The following is a 19,587-nucleotide window of genomic DNA, read 5'->3' as shown; positions in this document are numbered from 1 at the left end:
CGGGTGAATTTGGGGTCACTGTCTTGTCTTACTGACCCATAAGGTTTTACCCAGTACAGTACAGTACAGTACAGTACAGTGGTCCAGTGCTATTTACTGCATTTAAGTTATTACAAAAACACAATTGTGATGAGAGCTCTTTGTGGATGAGGGTATATGGACTGATAAAGGTGCCACTTTCAACTGACTGCAAGGCAGTTCTTGCTTGTATTCCCCCCCCCCCCTTCCATTATCATATTACAGTTTCAAGTCTATAATTGCCATTTCACCATAACATCTTAAATGCATGTTGTTACAATACGTTGTAGTATTCACTCAAATGGATATAAAAATACATGATGAGATTGGGGGGGGGGGCAAGTGTAATTATTTAACCGAACCGAACAAAAATGATCATCAAGAATCCTGCGCTTGCTGCATGTGTTGAGGGGATCTTCACTTCCTTCTCAGAGAAAGTCTCATTTAGCTACAAAGCTGTTCTTAGGTGAACATTAAGCTGCCGAGTCCCGTCTTACCAGGGCACTGCATGCTCACGGAAATCAGGAAAACAAAACAAAACAAAACAAATCCCACTTTTAAGATACAAACATAACAATCTGAAATAATCCAGCCAAATCGCTAGCCCTGGCAGGTTCACACAGCACCAGTCCTCCTGTCCATAAAGTGCACTCTCCATCATCCTGCTTGTACGGCTTGGACATCAAAGAGACAAGAGAATGAAGAGGATGTGTGTGTGTGTGTGTGTGTGTGTGTGTGTGTGTGTGTGTGTGTGTGTGTGTGTGTGTGTGTGTGTGTGTGTGTGTGTGTGTGTGTGTGTGTGTGTGTGTGTGTGTGTGAGAGAGAGAGAGAGAGAGAGAGAGAGACAGACAGACAGACAGACAGAGCGATAGAGAGTGAGAGAAAGGGGGAGCTCCACTTGGATTTGCAAAGTCTTTTCCCCGGACTGACTGTGAATATACAGTTTCAGGTGTAGTAGGGAGCAAGGAAGGGTGGGGGAGGAGGAGGAGAGGAGGTAAGTAGGGTGTGTGAGCAGGGGGTGGGGGGGGCTGACGTTAATAAACGTAGCCCTCGTGGTAGGGGTGCGGCTGGCAGTAGGCCCCTTCCTGCGCGTAGGCCATGCTCTCGTCAAAGTGCGACAGCGGCACCGTGTCCTCCTCGTTGATCTGCCGCTCCATGTCCGTCTTCAGCACCGGCCGCTGATTGTCAGGGAACGCCATGGAGAACAAAGCCTCAGGGTCGCACACAAACTTGTACACATATCTCTCCCCCGCCACCTGTAGAGAGAGAGAGAGAGAGAGGGAGAGAGAGAGGTGTCAAAGGCAGGTAAACATATGGGCACTGCAAAGGCTGATTTATGAAAAAGAAAAAAAAACTGTTCAACCTCAAAAAGTGACAAGACCATGGAATTTTGTCAACTGTCAAAACAAGGGTTGTGCGAGAATATAAGTTGTAACATGGAGACCAACACGCCCTTACTCCTGTATGTTTTACCTTTTGCATGATCCCCTTCTCGTAGTAGTAGCGTAACGAACGACTGAGCTTGTCGTAGTTCATAGCCGGTCGATTTTTCTGTATTCCCCATCGACGTGCCACCTTTGTAACGAAACACACAATTTACACACACAACAAAGGGGCATTAATAGCAGAATGTCAAGGGCATTTACCACATTATCTTTCGCGCATATTTCACAGAGTGTAAGTCACGCAAACAGAGGCCATGTGCAATTTACCCAATTTCCTGACAAGAAAGCGGTGACAGTTGAAATGTTAACCCATTAAGACCGGGGACACATCTGTGTGATTTTCGATTTTAACCACTTCTAAGCTTCTGGGGGTTCCTGGAACAACATATTTTACAACTGTTAAAAATGTTAAAAAATAAATATAAAAAAATGTCTTCACGATTTTTCAAAAATAGCTTATCTACAAGCTCATAGCGCGGCACTCGCCAAGGACATCTTAAAATGACACAGATGCGTTCCCGGATCGAATGGGTTAAACAAAGCCTACTAATCCATATTTCCTAATAACAACAATTAGAGTCGCGTCCAGACTGGGGCAGACCTGATCAGCGATGTGTTCATTAGGAACTTGTCACACGCCCAGCGGAGGAGGCAGCAGATGTTACAGCACCTGTCAGCCAGACCTCCCACCACCCGGCCTCGCACTCCAACCCACAGCCCTGTAGCGCTCTCTCTCTCTCTCTTTCTCTCTCTCTCTCTGTCCTTCTGCTTAGATCAGATCCTAACAATCCCACTCTTTATTTCAATTAATTCAGGAGTGACTCGGGGTAGGTAGAGCGGGTATCTTGATTCCATCCCTGGCTTCACGCTGAAGTGTCCTTGAGCAAGACACGGAACTCCTAACTGCTCCCGATGAGCGGGCTGTGCCTTGGCATGGTTGCCTCCAACCATCGGTGTGTGAATGGCTATGAATCGGTGGATGTAATGCACATTGTGTAGGCGACATTGGACAAAGGCGATGAATGCTGACCCATTTGTGAAGACAATTGCTCTCGCTCTCAATCTTTTGTTTCCTGTACTTGCCCTCTGCTGTTTTTCCCTCTAGTTCATTGGTTGTCAAAGTGGGGTCCGGGGACCCCCAGGGGTCCTTGGAGGGGTACCAGGGGGGTCCCCTGGCAAAATGTGTTAATATAAAGTTGCAATCATTTGAAACACTTTAACCATATTTTATACTTTGGCTATTCAAAAATAGCAGATCTACAAGCTCATAGCGCTGCGAGCTTGTAGATCTGCTATCTTTGAAAAATCCCTGGCACAAAATATTTTTCAGATGGGGGGGTCTGTGGACAAATGCATATCATTTTGGGGGTCTTTGGCATGAAAAAGTTTGAGAACCACTGCTCTAATTTGTTTCTATTCTATTCTATACAAGAACACTACACTGCATTGCCAGTCCTTTCATGTCATGACGCTCATTCACATGCTACACCTGTGCTGGCGAAAGGCATGAAGCTGTGAGCTAACGGTTGTCCTCAGTGCTCATGCCCAAAAAAGCGACTGCATTCGGTCACCTGACGGCATGAATGGGCCCCCCTGTTTGTTGCAGCTGGTCCATGCCGCTGAGTGCCGTTAAGGCAGCATGGACCCCTGCCAGGTACCCCCCTCACCACCACTCTTCTAGTAGCCCCCCCCACCCCCCCCACCCACGCTCGTCTTCCCTCGGTACATAGAAGTGGTGCAGCAGTGACTGAGCCTCGCTGTATGTCTGATGTGGGCGGTGCACAGAAGCCGGCCCTGTTTCCATTTCAAAGGGACCAGCCGTCAACATAGCTTATATTTTTAGGAATACGTTCATTGAAATATTTATCAGGGCTACGCTGCTGACTGACGGTGGGGGTGATTTGACTGGAAGACATGCTTTTACCATGTGACGGAGTAGAGGAATAAAGAGGAAAAAAAGAGTCAAGAGTAGTAGCTTTTTTATTTTACTGCACACGTGCCTTATTCAGTACCCACAATGCTCTGCGCACAACATTTTGTTAAGGTTCTCACCTCTTCTGGTTCAATGAGTTTGAACTCCATGCCACGGCCGGTCCAGGCGATAAAATGGGAGTTGGACGGGTCGTCTAGCAGGGCCACCAGGAACTGCCAGAGCTGTAGGGAGCCTCTGCGCTGGTACGATGGGCCCTCACGATACAGCCCTGACTCCTGCTTGATGTCACCTTCAGGCCACACACACACATACACACACACACACACACACACACACACACACACACACACACACACACACACACACACACACACACACACACACACACACACACACACACACACACACACACACACACACACACACACACACACACACACACACACACAGTCATTATTAGAAGTGTCTTTGTGTCACTCTGTTAACCAAACCCTATATACTTCCTTGACCAGGGTGAGGGTCTATCCTTGGCCCCCACTTATATTCCCTGTACACCAAATCTATTCGCTCGCTGTCGTGGCAGGTTGACACATTGTTAGCTTGTAGATCTGCTATTTTTGCCCAGTAAAAAAAATGCCCAGTATTCAGTAGTGCCACCAGGGTTTAAGTGGTTAATGCCCTTTGTTTGAACTGTGCTTGTATTTTCTATTTGTGTGGTCTATTATGGCACATAATCATTACTGTAACTTCAATAATCTACTGTTCTGTAAAAAAAAGCAAAATAAACTTGATGTGATCTGAATTATTGTTTGAAACAGACTTGTACAAATTGGGAGTGGTGGGGAAGTGAAACACCCACCTTCCACCTTCTCAGGAACCACACAGGTGTCGTCGTAGAAATGCCTGGCCACTTTGTCAAACATACAGCCTGAAATGAAATGAAAGTACGGAAAATGGTTAACAATTTGTATAGTAGCCATAGAAACACCTCCCCGTAACACACATCAATCACGTCAATCTCAAGTGTTGTGAAGCGGTACCTTCGGTCCTGTTAGCGTGGGCCAGATAGCTGTCTTGCCGCAAGTAGACAGAATGGCAGCTAGGCACTTCTGCTGAAAGCCAGGGGAGGAACAGGAGAGAGGGTGTTAAAGGGCCAGAGGGCAGCATTAAGAACACTATCTGAGTTATCTGAGAGCAGTCAGGCCCTGTTCACTCAACGCACCGCTGGCTCTGATTAAAGAATGTGTCCTCCAGCGCTAGACTAGTAGCAGCCTTCCACGGTGGCTCCCAGTCATCATAGCCCAACTCGCTACCGCGCACCGCTAAACACACCTTCTGAGAGTCTAAGCGTACAGGAGGATTTACGACTGGATAAAGCACAGTGCTATTATGAAAGCGGGGTGGGTAAACTTGTCAGGATGATCGAGGTTTTTTCCATGATATGAGTTTTCAAGGAAAGGCCGTCACAGACATGTGGTGGTCAGATCAATATGATATGGATCTAAGCATGACATCTTTTTTCCATTTCATTAACAATTGTTTACCTGGAGCATCTTGTTCCTACAGAGACAGGTGAGCGTTACAACATTATGGTTTGCTATATGTCATCCATGGCCATCCTTGCATATTCCATTTCTCAATGTTCCATTGACTCGATAATTTCCCTTCAGAACGGAAGTGGATTGAAATGAATAAGTTCAAACTTTCATTTGGATTCATCCGATCAGTCTATTTTGTGAATAGAGCAGGTGTTATATTTTATCTCATACAAAACAAAATATTTTTTATTTTCAAAATACATTTCTGAAATCTCATGAACATATTTGGCTTGTCACATTTTAATTGAAATGTCTGCCTGAACAATTCTCAGTGGTCTGAAGGCTTGCAGTTTTCAACCAGATCCTGCATTTACTATTTTGCTTTAAACCATTGTCCGATTGAACTTCCACTCACTGCTTATGTTAGAACCTTCTACAACAAAGGCCATCACAGGCATGGCTTACGATCAAAACCTCCGAAACGGTTACAAAGTGAATGCTCAATAAACAGACTGAGGCCCTTCATTTAGGCCCATAAACATTTCTCTGAACTTCATCAAAGTAATGGGCTTGTAGAGGAAATTACTGCTAATGAAATTACCAGCTCCCCTCCCATCCTCTCCAACAGGCCTGCTCCAGTCAACAAGCTCCACAGTGACTGCTAATAAATTCAGCCTAATGCTTAAATCTGGGATATACAGTAACTGTAGTCAGTAGTCAGTTCAACTTCCTGCCTGTTAAACCACAGTGTGGTGATACACAGTGCTGTTGACAGACAGCACGTATCCTAAAACATTTCAGGGACGAATCTGCACAGGAAAATTATTTTTGTCTTTTGATGTCCATTTATTTTTAAAAGAAAAATATACAATGCCTGTTATAACACCTTTCAAGAGCACACAGCTCATAAAACTCACTCAACACACATAGGGGACCAAGTAAACATTCTATTCAAAAAGAGAAAAACACAAAAATTGCAGTTGCATGGCTTTTCTGTGACGGCAATGGTGGAAAATTGCAGAGCTGCTGTTGAAAAAGAGGGCTCATGTAACAGAGCGGGCAGACCAAGTGAAAGCCCGTGGTGTTTTTCTTGAAAGCAACGCCATAGGAGGTATCTGGGGAGACGCTGCTTTTCCCCTTGACTAGTCACACAGATTCTATCCCAGTTCTACCTCTCCGGGGCCCTGTCTGTCCGTCTTGTGAATGAACATGGCAGACCAGCGCAGGTTCATTCATGCCCCGCTATAGTCCCAGGCCCAGCGGCTCTGGGCTGGGGATTAGGTCCCTTCACTTGCTCACTAAAGAGAATTGGGAGGTGTGTGGGCGGATTTTGGATTATGACCAGGCGTAGGCCCCCACCCCCGCCCCTTCTCTATTAGAGCACCACAGGAAATGGAGACCAGCACAGACACCCGACCCAACCAGACCCCCTGTCCTAATAATGGGCAAACTCAATAATCGCTACCCCCCTTCTCTCCCATTCCTGAAATGATAACGCTCTGGTAGAACACAAAATAAGAATGCTGTATTTTATTTTATTCATTTATAAATGTTTTGGTGGGGTCATTTTATCGATAGATAGACACTCGTTTCTTAAGAGGAAACTTCAGCTCCAGTGATTTAGGAGTAATGATCAACTAGTTTAGATGGTACTAATACACACACACACACACACACACACACACACACACACACACACACACACACACACACACACATTTCTGCATTTACTTGTAAATGTCTGTCTCACCCGAATCGTAGGTGAAATCCCTTGGCTCCTGCTTGATCATCATGGATGGAGGGTATGTGTGAGGCAACGGGGCACCCACCATGGCTGGGTGCTCAAACAGGGGGTCGGGGTACTCCTGTTTGAAGCCTTGAGGAGGAAAGGGGATGTTGGGCTCTGACATCTGTCTGTGGTACATGGGTCGGCCTTCCCGGGCCATAGAGGGTGGGGAGGGGAACGAGTGGCATGGCTCCGACAGCTGACGCCGAAATCTGAACAAATTACCGAATAATCAGATTATTTTCTTCCGTGCGGGAAGAAGCAAAGACGAATCTATACGACAACACTGTACCTTGAGCTGATGTTGATATAATATGAAACAGCAGCATTCTGGTGAAACAATATTTTGTAAAGAAGTCTTAGTGTTTATCTTAACATTCTTGGGTGGAGTTTGCAAACATTGTGAAATAATATAAGAGCCAAAATGTTTAGCCAATTGGTAAAGTCAACCTCTGTTTAGTATACAACTTTTCTTCATGTTAACAGTCTGGTCTAAATATGACAAGTTGTACAAGTTTGCACAAATTAAGCAAAATCAAATACAGCTTAATAGAGATATAATCACATGCCAGCGCTCTACTGTTGCCCACGCTATAAGTCCCTCTGCATAAGAGCATAACCGCTAACTCTCTAAATGTGAAGTGGGTTGTCATACCTGTGGTCCATGGAGTAGGCATTGTCAGGGAGAGACTGTGAGGGTGTCAGGTGGGGGTAGGTCCTATCTGGCTTGGGAGTAGGGGCTGCTGTAGGGGACGCATGGTGGAGCGGGGACACAGGGGTGCTACAAGGGGGCGTAACTGGGCTGGAGGACTTCATTCCTGTAGGCTGTTTCTGCTCGTAGGCACTGGGCGACAGAGTGATTGAAAAAGTATCATAATATTGTATAATATTACACAATACACAACATAAGTTTTATATCAAATAAATACTGGCTGACATTTAAATGAATTTGGATAGCTTCACTGAATAAAATAGGACTTAATCAACAGCACCATATCTCCTGACATACATTCTGGTGATTTGATGGAAAGTGCTGCATGGAAAATGTGACACCTTGTCTCCTTTTGTCTACTTTTCATACTATTCATCTGAGCATGTGACGGCAGGTGACTGAATGAATCATACATGATTCACCACTCACTAAAGGTGGGTATATGGCAGCTTTCTGCATACATGGTAATTTCGCAAGCATGCACAAGGAATAAATGTCATGTATTACAAATCAAATCGATTCAAGATTGAGTGTAACTAAGCAACACTCCAGTGCCATGGCCCCTCTGAAAACGGAATTCACAGAATGTGAATTGTTACAAGGTGGTACTTACTTACAAGGATTTACTTTGGAAATAAAATATGTCTTCAGTGTCTGGCATATCTCATTTGAAGCATTTATCACAGCGTATTTGATTTCATTTGCCTCAAAAATGACAAGTAATTTTCAAATATGCAAGCGATCACATCTGTGTATATATGTATATATATAAATATATATATGTATGTATGTTTTACTTAGTTTCTATCTCTGTCCCTTTGCTCTCACTCTACCTCTGTCCTCTCTCTTCTCATGGAATACTACAAAATGATGGAGCATGCACCGAAAAAAACACAAACAAAAAAAACACTTTGTAAACCTATTATGTGACAAATAAATCTTCAGTTAACTTAGAAAATGCTACACTTAACTTACATTTCATTTCATGATTCAAGATACAAAAGTATTCAATTAGCCAAGGATTTAAATTGCCTGCATGTCCTTTACACATTATTACAATTTATGCTATCAATTGTATGAATAAGAAGAGGCAGGTTTTGGGATGAACATCACTAAACTGTTTTACTGGTCTTTTCTGACACAGAATATTAATAGTGACTGATTTACTACAGTTGAAGAGTACATTTGAAAAATGTATGCTATGTTGAGTTGTCCATTCAGTATCCCTGAAATATACAGGGATATCATCTGTAACAGTGCTATTATCAGCCTACAATAAATGTTCCTGTCTTTCAAAATGCTTTTTATTTATATTGTATTTTTTTATTCTGGTGTGAACAAGAGAGGGTGCCAGTTATTATTTTAACCCATTAAGACCTGAGGCCGATTCTACAAATGTCTTCTAAATCCCAATAGTTTTCTGAAAAACGTATGTTGCTTTATCAGTGGTGCTCAAATGTTTTCATGTCAAGGACCCCCAAAATTCTATGTATTTGGTCGCCGACCCCCATCTCAAAATATTTTGTTCCAGGGACCCCCAGAAGCAAAGATTTGAGTTAAAAATGTTCGCTTTAAAAATGGTTAAAAGTTTAAAGTGGTTAAAAATCTATTTCTTTACCGGTTTTAATGGATTAAACACTGTCAACATGTTGTTTTGACCTAACATTCTTTTGCCAGCGTCTTTAGATTCCCACCTGATGTTGTACAGGCACTTCTCTCCATAGTGGAGTCTGAAGGGCCGCTCTTGGTTACAGTTAGAGCTCAGCTCTGAACACGGGCTATGAGGCTCCCTTTTGATCTTCAGCTGCAGTCCGTGGAACGCCACTACACCAGACACAGAAGGGAGATTGAGAGAAATCTGTTTAGAATAGAAATGAAAATCACACATACTACATAATTGTCACGAATGCTATGGTCAAGTTTGGAGAATCTTGTGTTCTCCAAACTACAAAAAACACCATTCATAATCATAATAATAGCATGCCACTGAATTCCTTACATTAAAGAGATGTCTGCCAATTATGGTAAAGAAGAACAGCCTAATAATCAATCCAAAATTGAAAACTGAGCATCCACCATGCTTGTCTGTCTGACATCCCTGGTCATCAATCACCCCAACAACTCACTTCAAATCATATTTGTATGGCCTCTTTCTGCGGGGAAAGTCATAAAGCTAGGGGTTACTAAATGCTTTATCTGCTTTCAGCTGGCTGTCAATACGTTCCAGACAACAACAAGAGGGCTCATTGATCTGAGGGGAGCGTACAATCACTACCTATGGCCCCCGCAGTGAGCCCGGTGCATCTGAGTGGCTGTAAAGTGCCTGATCAGTCCTGATTAACATCCCATCATCTGGAGTCATGATCAACGCTAATCCAATTGGCTGCGCTGCTGATAAAGACACAGTCAGTCAGAATGAAGTCGAGCTCAGGTTGCCTCGCGAACTGCCGTCTCACCGCAAGTGTACGCAAAGACGTGCAAAGCGGAGAAGTTACTCTGCAGCGCTCTGCTCTATCAAATCCCGCTGATGCATGACAGAGGACCGGCTAAGCTCGAAGGGGATCGCTTTTGATCGATGTTACCGACGGGATTGGGGTCTACTATTTGCTCAATCAAGACACAAAGCAACCAGAGGTTATGAATGGATGAAGGAAATCCGTCAACTCCATCCTACCACAAAACAAACAGACATTTGTTGAGCTGAAATGACATTCAGATTCATGGTTTTGGCTTGCTAGGGTGAATATTTTCCTTGAAAGGCCCATTGAAACAGGCCCATGTCCAGGGGACTGTGGGAAGCACTTTAGGGCCAGGGAGCTGAGAGAAGCGGATGTTTTGGGGAGTTTTTCTCATGGCTGACTGACAGCTGCCATGTGTGCAGGTCTCTATGTGCAGGAGTCGATCTGCCAACACCCCATCTGACTCCCAGCCGGGCCCCTGGGGGATGGGCCACACGGCCCGGCGTGACAAAGCGTAGGGGTTGTTTGCAGCCCTCGTTGGGGGCCTGACCTTTCCAGGTCATCGATTGGAGGTCAAAGAGACACTTCCTGAGGAGAGACCTTTGGCGAGCTGGAGTGCTACTCACAGGCACATAAGATGTGATATTCTAAACAGCCTGGAAATGCTTATTAAGTTGACAAAAATAGTCTTAGTTACTTAGTTAAGAATCAGAATCTACCTCTATCTATTGCCAATACATACAAGACATACAAATCATTTATTCTTGTTAAATACATGCAAGAACCATTTACACTGTTTTTCAAGAGACTTGCATCTGTATCGACAGTATTTGATACATTGAAAAGGAAAAAAAATGATGGGTTATATTATTTGCATAAATATTTAGGGGTTGTTTATTTTTTATCTGTAATGTATTAGCGTCACATCAGCTGCAATATTAATAATAGGTTCACCTAGACTGAAGCAGATCTTAAAATAGAAATGGAAATGTCACAATAGATTTTGTCAATGGGGTGCCAAGTAACACAAATCAATAGCGAAGGCATTGCCCCTAACTAGAACAGATACTTCCTTTTTCAGTCCAGAATGTCATGCCCATCACTGCTTGATTGCTCTCATTATCTACATATTGATTAGTCTAGATGGTAGGGTGTTTAAAAGAATACGCAGTTGAAACAATTACTGGCTCTATTTTGAATGCAAATGGCTTTGTGTTATTAGCACAAATATTCTGTCATTTGTCTGCTCATTTTTCAAATGCAAGGCTTCAATAACAACCTTTTAGCAAACGTTAGTGTGGTCACATATACTGTACACATAATTTGCTAAGCATTATTATTCATTGTGGTAAATCTTATAGAATGTTTTAATTATATTTTATTTTATTTTTTTCTTTGCCCGTTCGACTTCTAGTCAATATTAAGCAGTTATATACAAACTGATTACCAAAATGAGCCCTTGGGGCTGACTAAAAAGTGTGGTTTGGCAGACCCAGAGTCTACATTTGGCAGATATGAATCCGGCCCATTCATAAAACAAAAATAAAAAATACAGTTTTTGGTAGCAGTCAAATTCCTTCCATTCCATTTTCACCTACTAGGTGCTGTTAAATGTTAAATGTTAAATGAGACTCTGATCTGCTGGTGGCCTCATTTTACACCTCCTCTCCTCTCCTTCATTCCCGCTAAGTTATGCTAATGGTAAGCATCTGTGTTGGAGCTGAAGACAAAGAAAATTCTCCTCCATCATCACAGCCTGAGGACCCATTAGGTTTCTGAGACCGCTCAGCCACTGGTTTGATGCTAACCACTTAACCACTTGAACCCCAGCATCCCTATTCTGGGGGGGAACATTCGGCAAAAATAGCCGATCTACAAGCTTTATTTTTGCCGAAGAGATTTGGTCTAGAAGTACAGTTGCAACTCTGTCCGTTCTGTCACTAATAGAGGGTTTAAGTGGTTAAGCCCTAAAAACTTTGTATACGACTACTAGAAAAACTAGCTGATGTACCCGTTGTGAGCTTGCAGATCTGCCATTTTCAAAAATGTATATATTTTTTTAATTCTGGAAATGTTTCACCTATAATGACATGCCCAGAAATAGGGACGCCAGGTTGAGAGTGCTTAAAATGGATGGAGAATTCTTGAGTCTGTTACTTTGAAAAGTGCCATTGCTTGTCTAAGGGGTGATAGATTTGACACCTTTAAATGAAATATAGAATAATATACGTAAAGAACTCACACCTTTTTCCCAATGCTGTCGTTCATGCCACATGTTCCTTACATTTGGTTTCCCAGATTACTTCTGTAAACCGTCTGTTTATTTTTTTCCTATTTTCATCCATGCACCTTTCTTTCTTTCATATCCACCTAATACTTCTCCATCTTTCTCCTCTCTCTCCATGCACCTTGATGCTTCAATCCATTCAACCGTCCCTCGGTCTCTCATACCCCCCCCCCCCCTCTCTTTCTCTCTGTCCATCCATCCATCTCTCTCTCTCTCCTCTATCCATGGTGAAAACCCATATGGGAGAGCTGCCGGTTGGGATGCCTGCTCGTGAGCCCAACCACGGTGCCCTCGCCCTCCCACCATCTGTTAGTGCCTCTCCAGTCTGCTGCAGCATGCCAACAGGACCATTCAGATGGTCAGCAGTCCCCTGCTACAGTGGCCGCCCGCCCCTGGGTGCTTCTGAAGGACAAGGGGACACCGTAGGTGACCTCTGCTTCTCAGCTACTATAGGGACCAGTCAACCGTCTTTGAATGTATTTATTCATTCATTTATTTACTTATTTGGGGGGGTCAATACCCTGGAATATGTGGTTTTCATACAGGCTGCACTCACTGCTGTACACAGTCAAATTTGGAGTCTTTAATTAACATTAAATGGACCCTCAGAATTAAATTGATGCTCAACAAACACAGCTACTGAAAATAAACAATGTTTTTTTGGATGTAATATCCAGGTGAGTTGTATATCACAATTTCTGTATCACTTTTTTAATCATTTTTCTTTTTATATAAATCTGTTCTTTGTACACAACACAATTTGTCAATAAAGATGTGCATAATAGTTCAACAAGGAGAGAGGGAAGACCAAGGGTGGGGACAATGTTTTGCTGGTTTCTCACAGTTTGCACGGGCCTTTTGGCTCATCTAAAAGACATGTGCTAGCACCGGGCCCCACTGAGCTCCACTCGGTCCATTTCTGTCCCCGTCTTGGCACTACCTCCGCCTGGGGAACGGCGTGCCAAGTCACCAGCCCTGTCTGCATTCGCTGTCAGCGCTAAGTGCACGACCAGGTGAAGTTGTAACAAATAAACTAATGACAGTTCATACAGTAGGCTAAATGTATGTGTGTGTAATAGGATTATTATCAAATTATCTGGAAAAGTATATATATATATATATATATATATATATATATATATATATATATATATATATATATATATATATATATATGGGTTTTTTTTAAGTTCCTTTTGTGCAGAATATTATGTGAGAGGGTGAGAGAGAGAGGGAGAGAGAAGCAGAGAGAGAGAGAGAGAACGAGAGAGAGCACCCTTGTTAAGATGTCGTAAAAAAAAGCTGTGCTAAAAACATCATGACAAGTCCCAGAAAATAAACCACAATATTTTGATGTTTCCTTATGCTAATAAATCACAGTGCAATAATATCACACTGGTGGTGGCGAAGAGCTCTCGTTGCGACAGAGGGAAAAGAGAGTGCCACACACACACACGCACGCACGCATGCACACACACACACACACACACACACACACACACACACACACACACACACACAACCTCCCCTCCCATGCACCTGTCTGCCTACCCGCAAGACTAGCTCTCTAGAGAGCACTTGTGTGAGCAAAGGTGAGGATACTGAGAGACATGGAAAAACACACTCTCACTGAGTACAAACACACAAGTCGAGACGAGGATACACAGGGGATGCATGTACAATACTAGACATGCGCACATACACACTAAAAGCCTCAGTTAATTTAACTCTGAGTGTACAAAATGTACCAAATGGACCCTCACAGGTCCAGTCGGTTACATTTTGTACACTCTCAGAGTTACAAATGGATAAATTAACTCTGAGTAAAGAGACAGAAAGTGATGTGGTCGCTTACTCACAGTTTTCAGTCTGGAAGTCTGGAACAAACTGCTCGTCATTGTCGGGAACTTGAGCTAAAGATGTAAACAGAGAAGAAAAGACCACATTATTCCTGATAGATATGGACAACACAGCATTGATTACGGTTGAATTCAGCACAACGCTTCCGCTCGTGGTCTCGCGGGACCATAAATAGAGCCATCCCCAGCGTTGCTCATCTCTGTATAATATGTCTGCCGGAGTAAATTGTACAGTAAATGTGTGTGTGGCAAAAAAGGCACATTTGACAGAAATGAAGAAAGTTGCTTATTTTCACGCTGACATTCAGGTTTCTTTTTAAATAGACTATTTAAAAACAACATGTTTTAACAGGTTTTAAGAGCCCACGGGTAATTTAACTTGGAGTTGTAAGTAACACAAACACCTAATTTACACTTCACCTAACGCCAGTGATCATCAAATCATCTCTGAGATCATCTTGCATACATTCCACTGTCAAATAAGTCATAACTTATTGAAGAGAGACTGAACAATAGCTCGTAAATCAAAGTACACACAGTAAAATCCTAAGTGCTAATTCATGCATTTCTAACGCTGAATGTGTACGAACGCTGAGTCCATTTGGTTACATTTGTACACTACTAAAAATTGAATTAAACTAAATTAACACTGAGGACTTCACTGTTTATGTTGCTTCGGTGTCCCTGTCTACCTCAAAATGTCATGTCCTGAGGTCGTCCTGACCATTGGTTGTCCCCAGCCCTCAGTCCAAGCCAGCAGCCAAACACCCATTGTTAACTGTATCTAATTGGGTTCTTCCCCACTGCTGAATCCACCTGTACCTGCCGAGTTAGGTCTGTTCCAAGCCTGAGAGTTTTACCTCTCCTTCGCACGCCCCTGCACCCAGGCTAATGCTAAAATAATGAAGCCTTCTCTCCGCACTGGGTCCAATTAGGCGTGCACATATTTATATCACACGTATTTACACTCGGTGACAGTTTTTCGTGTCCCTCAAGTTCAACTTTGGATGAAGGCAATAGGAGATTTAAATGTGTCATTAGCACATCTATTTATACACACTATGAGGTGGGTCCTCATTATCACTGAATCAGTAACATGTCTCTGCATGTTTATACCTATTACAAAAAAAATCTCAATTTTGCTTCTTTTCCCACTTCTGATGTGATCTCGGTAATGTTTATACAAAGGTGTGAATGGATGAAACTAAACAATCAACAGCACAACAGAAAAAAATGCCCCATATGCACACATGTCAAGTGTGTGGAAAAAAGGTAGAAAAGAGTATATATATATATATATACACACACACACACACACACACACACACACACACACACACACACAGAATAGAATGCTATTCTGTTGTGTATTAGAATTTGAATTACTACTTTGAATTAAAAAAGAAACTGCTATACTTTCATAAAAGTCTTCCACAAACATAAATGTAGCAAAACCGAACAATCAAAACGAGATTACAATGACTTTGTAAATACTATCTACATCTACATTGTGATTCTCTGCACTATGGCAATCATTAAAAAAAAAGGGGGGGAGGGAGAAAACAAATATAAATCTCAAATCCAACTCTAGTCTCATTATCTCTCTCCTTGACGGTACAAACATACCGTAACTTCAAGCAGCGCAAGTTTGGAAGGATAGTGAAAGAGAAGAGATGGTGCGTGGGTCGGGAAATGGGGAGGGGGGGAGGGGGAGAGTGGTTCTGTGTCCAGAAGGACCAGCAGGATGCATGAGTCACACTGGCCTCAGTCTGTGAATGAGACAGCTGATCCCTGCAAACCAACTCCTGGGGAGCGCGACAGAACTGGAACTCTGCCGCCATTCACAAAAAAAGGGAGAGAGGGGGGGGAGAGAGAGAGAGAGCAACAAAAAAAGAGAAGAGCGGGTGAAAAAAGATATTCATAAAGCCTCCGAAAACAACTCAGAGTAGAAGTGGCACATGCATTGTGAGACAGAAGTAAGAGGCCACCGGACACCTTCTTTATTTCACAAGGCCTGGCCCTTACTACTACCGAGTGCTCTGCTTTTGAGCTCAAATTTAGTGCTGGACAAATAGGCTGAGAGGCCATTTATGTAGTCATTTTGTCATGACTGATTTTGTTGAAGCATTATTATAACAGAGGCAATTTGCACAGGTATCAAGGTGCAAAGAAAGAGATGCATGCATCCTTGAAGCAAAGAATTCTGCAAAGAAATAAGAAGGGGGGGGGGGGAGGGTCGGGAAAATTGTAGTATTTTGAAACTGCAGCAGAAAAGCACTTGAATAACTCCTGACAAAAAATGGTAGGGGGTCGAGGAAAGCGGCGGTTACTGGCACATGTCTGCCCAAAGACATATGCCTGTCTTGGTGTATGCTGTCGGATATTCAGCCTGTCTCCCATAATTCCTCCTCTTATTCCAATTACCTGAACTAATAAATCTTTGAAATGGGAAGGTATTCCTTTTTGTCTTAATGGACAGGAAGTCATCCATTAAATCTACAGTCTTGAAGCGTACATTATCACATTGATCCATGACAGGCAGAACTGTAATCCATACAGTAATATCTTTATCAGCGGCCACTGTCTCTTTTCTCACTTAAGATACTTAAATATTAAAATCATGTCTTATTCCTCTACACGCCCTGCGGTGTGTGCTGCTTCATAATCTAACTGGCAGCGAGAGTCTGCTGAAGTATTCCAATATCTGTTTAAAAGCATACTTTTCATTTTTAAAAGCCGTGAGTTACACTCACAAGCATTTTCAAATGTGTTAAAGAATAGATGAATCTTATGAATGATTGAGATTTTTCTTCACCTGTGTGATGGGATATTCTTTTTTCCCAAAGCCTTTTGAGAGATTGTATAAAGAAAAGTTATGTCCTTTAATAAGAAATAAAACAATTAAGACTAGTAGAGCTGTTGTTTCTCTATTTGAGTTACACTGAACTCTTAAAAGTTTTAGCTACTTTGTGGCTATAGAGTCATACCTATGGTATGCAACCTCAGCACTAAGCGATACTGTATGTTACATTTCACATTTCATGGCTTTGGTGCTATAATAGCTAAATACAAATGCCATGTTGCCTAAAACAAAATTATTTAAAGAAGAATTACACTAGCACATCTTTCCAAAACTATTAATTTCAATATGACACAAAGAAACAGCTACTCTAAATAAATGAAACTGAAAAGGGGAATTTAAAAAGGCATTAAAATAGATTTTTCAAAAATGTCTTAATTGTAGAAATTAGCTGTGAAATGTATTTTATGTTACATGTTTCCAATTACACTTGTAAACTGAAAACCAACTAAGATATGATAAACTAGACACGCTGTGGGGATGTTGTGTTAAATGGAAGATATTATATTATTTTTATTATATTTATGTGAATCCCAAATGCACAACACAATATAATGGGTTTTAGTTTTACCATGGTGATAAATGCAATATATCTATGTATATTTATTTGTATTTACATTTACTTTGAAAACACTGTAGCTATAATTTCTCACTTCTCCCAATATAACCCTTTTAGATATACATCCAGATGTTTTAATGTTAAGATGTGTAAGTTTCTAATATGGAAGTGACAGGACAGGTAAAAAACTGACAAGAATTAACCCTGTTAAAGGGATTCCTGTAACTACCGTAACTATCAAATATTTCATATAAATCCTCAAGGCTTACTTGATGATATTGACTTTCACAATGCAGAAGAAATGTGACTATAAAAGTTACAGACTTAAACTAAGTGAAACAAGCACATACACCATGAAGCATACATATTACAAACAGAATAAAATAAGTTCAATATTCACCACTAACCAAAACTTCGATGTTGCAGGCAGGGCGGAAAGAAGACACTCGCACTTAAATCCTGAAGCATCACGTCTCAGTTAGACCACAAACAGCATGTCTTGCCATTAGAGAAATAAAAAAATAAAAAATAAAAAAATGAAACAAAGAAATAAATAACTTGGGGGGAGGGGGGGGGGGGCGGGAAATATATATCAATAACCACGCTGAAACCAACTCTTTTGCGAGAGTTTGCGAGAGGGAAAAAAATAGATCCGTTGTTAAAAAAAAAAAATCATCCCAAAAATGTAATTGAAGAAGACGAGATGATACTACAACTGTAGGAGACAAGAGTGTGCTAAGGTGTTAAGAGGAAGCAAACAGGGAGAGAGGAAGGACAGAGGTAGAGAGAGAGAGAGAGTAAGTGCAGGTGAGGCTGAGAGAGTAAATGAGTGAGAGTGTGTGTATGTGAGAGAGAGAGAGAGAGAGAGAGAGGGAAGGTGGGAGGGAGGGAGGGATGGCAGGCTGCAACACAGCGCTGGTGATGGAGGTGGAGGTGGCAGCATGCAGTGGCTGGTGAGCTCGTGTTAGCTCTCGCCAAAAGCAGAGGAGACTAGTGAGCATCGGAGAGTCTTCTCCTGGTAATCTGTGATGACACTCTCTGGGTAGAGCCTCCTTAGTCTCCCTCAAGACCCTGCTCTCATCACAGCCTCTAATGTATGCATGACACACAAGGTGCCTCTTCCACACAGGCTTTTAATTGGACTGTAACACTAGGCATGTAACTTGAGGCAGATTTCCATCTCTCTCTCTTTTTTATTTTTTTTAAATTTCTTTTTACCTTATAACCCTTCAACAGCATAAAGCACTCACCCTCTGCAAGCCAGGTTTCCTGCAGTTGACAGAGATCCTGGAAGAGTTCTAGAGGAGGAAAAGAGAAGCATATGAGTGACAGCGATCCACGGCCCAGAACCAAAAAAGCATTCAGACAGAGACGGTCGACTTCATTATGACAGGGCTGTATGCTCTCTGTACTATTGGGAGACTTGGCAGAGTCCAGGGAACGCGTGCAGCTTAACAACTCAATTTGTGTCTGTAACCATTGACAGATGCTCGCGAGAATCTTCACAAGCCACAGTGTGTTGTAATTGAGATTTTGTACTTAGGAGTGCAGGTGACCACAAACCAATTGAATTTTGCTTAATGTTTAGGAGCCGTGAAATTAACTTTCTCCCTGCCCTCTGCCTACCTTCAGTGTCCAGGGCCAGGTCAGACTTAATGAATTTTCTCTTTCTGTCATTTGCTGGCCTCTTGCTGCAAGTCCTCTTCTCTTGCGTCTTCTGTGAGGGGGGAAAGACATGGATCAATGTGTTTTCTTTTCTGTCTGACAAAGTGCTGTCTTAGTTTACTCTGTAGTGCCTACACTTAGATTGATGGCAAGATGGCATCTGAAAGCCATTGGATGTTAAATCACTCCTCTGTGTCTCACACACCTATAAACGATATGAAAAATGCCTAAAGATAGCCTATACTATATGCTATCTTTAGGCATACACGATTTGTGGTGTTAAAATGTTTCAAAAATGTTTCAAAAATATTTTCTTAAAAATCTTCCTCTTTTTTTTGGAAAATAGCAGATCTACAAGACCACAACGTGTGGCAACGCAATGCGTTGTGAGCTTGTAGATCTGCTATTTTCAAATAGCCTTATACAGGCCATATAGGATAAGTTTGTCTCATGAAATCATACGTTC

General features: G+C 42.2%; 1 protein-coding gene across 2 annotated transcripts; it reads right to left on the bottom strand.

Annotated features, from left to right (window-relative positions):
* Positions 1–842: 842 nt before the first annotated feature.
* On the bottom strand, positions 843–18,060 carry etv1 (ETS variant transcription factor 1). 2 transcript variants are annotated; one of them, XM_084052698.1, is made up of 10 exons: positions 17,864–18,060; positions 14,038–14,091; positions 9,127–9,256; positions 7,376–7,564; positions 6,685–6,932; positions 4,437–4,508; positions 4,256–4,324; positions 3,516–3,685; positions 1,492–1,593; positions 843–1,274 (listed from the first exon to the last, which is right to left on the bottom strand). In XM_084052698.1, the coding sequence occupies exons 1-10, from the start codon at positions 17,922–17,924 to the stop codon at positions 1,053–1,055; spliced, it is 1,317 nt and encodes a 438-aa protein (XP_083908824.1). In that variant the 5' UTR covers positions 17,925–18,060; the 3' UTR covers positions 843–1,052. The 2 variants fall into 2 exon arrangements, with proteins under 2 accessions (XP_083908824.1, XP_083908825.1); XM_084052699.1 differs by having other exon boundaries at positions 4,437–4,505.
* Between the last annotated feature and the right edge of the window lie 1,527 nt (positions 18,061–19,587).

The sequence above is a fragment of the Gymnoscopelus microlampas genome (genome assembly GCF_963454915.1).
Source record: "Gymnoscopelus microlampas genome assembly, chromosome: 3".
In the NCBI taxonomy this organism is placed as follows: Eukaryota; Metazoa; Chordata; class Actinopteri; order Myctophiformes; family Myctophidae; genus Gymnoscopelus; species Gymnoscopelus microlampas.
This window is presented reverse-complemented; position numbering and strand designations above follow the sequence as displayed.

What these genes read in the sequence shown, in the direction of transcription:
- etv1 (XM_084052698.1), bottom strand. Translation starts at nt 17,924, where the DNA reads ATGCTTCAGGATTTAAGTGCGAGTGTCTTCTTTCCGCCCTGCCTGCAA. An exon ending in CCACGCTAACAGGACCGAAG is followed by an intron (nt 4,325 to 4,436) that starts GTACCGCTTCAC and finishes ATTTCATTTCAG; the next exon opens with GCTGTATGTTTGACAAAGTG. An exon ending in AGAAGGGGATCATGCAAAAG is followed by an intron (nt 1,275 to 1,491) that starts GTAAAACATACA and finishes CTCTCTCTACAG; the next exon opens with GTGGCGGGGGAGAGATATGT.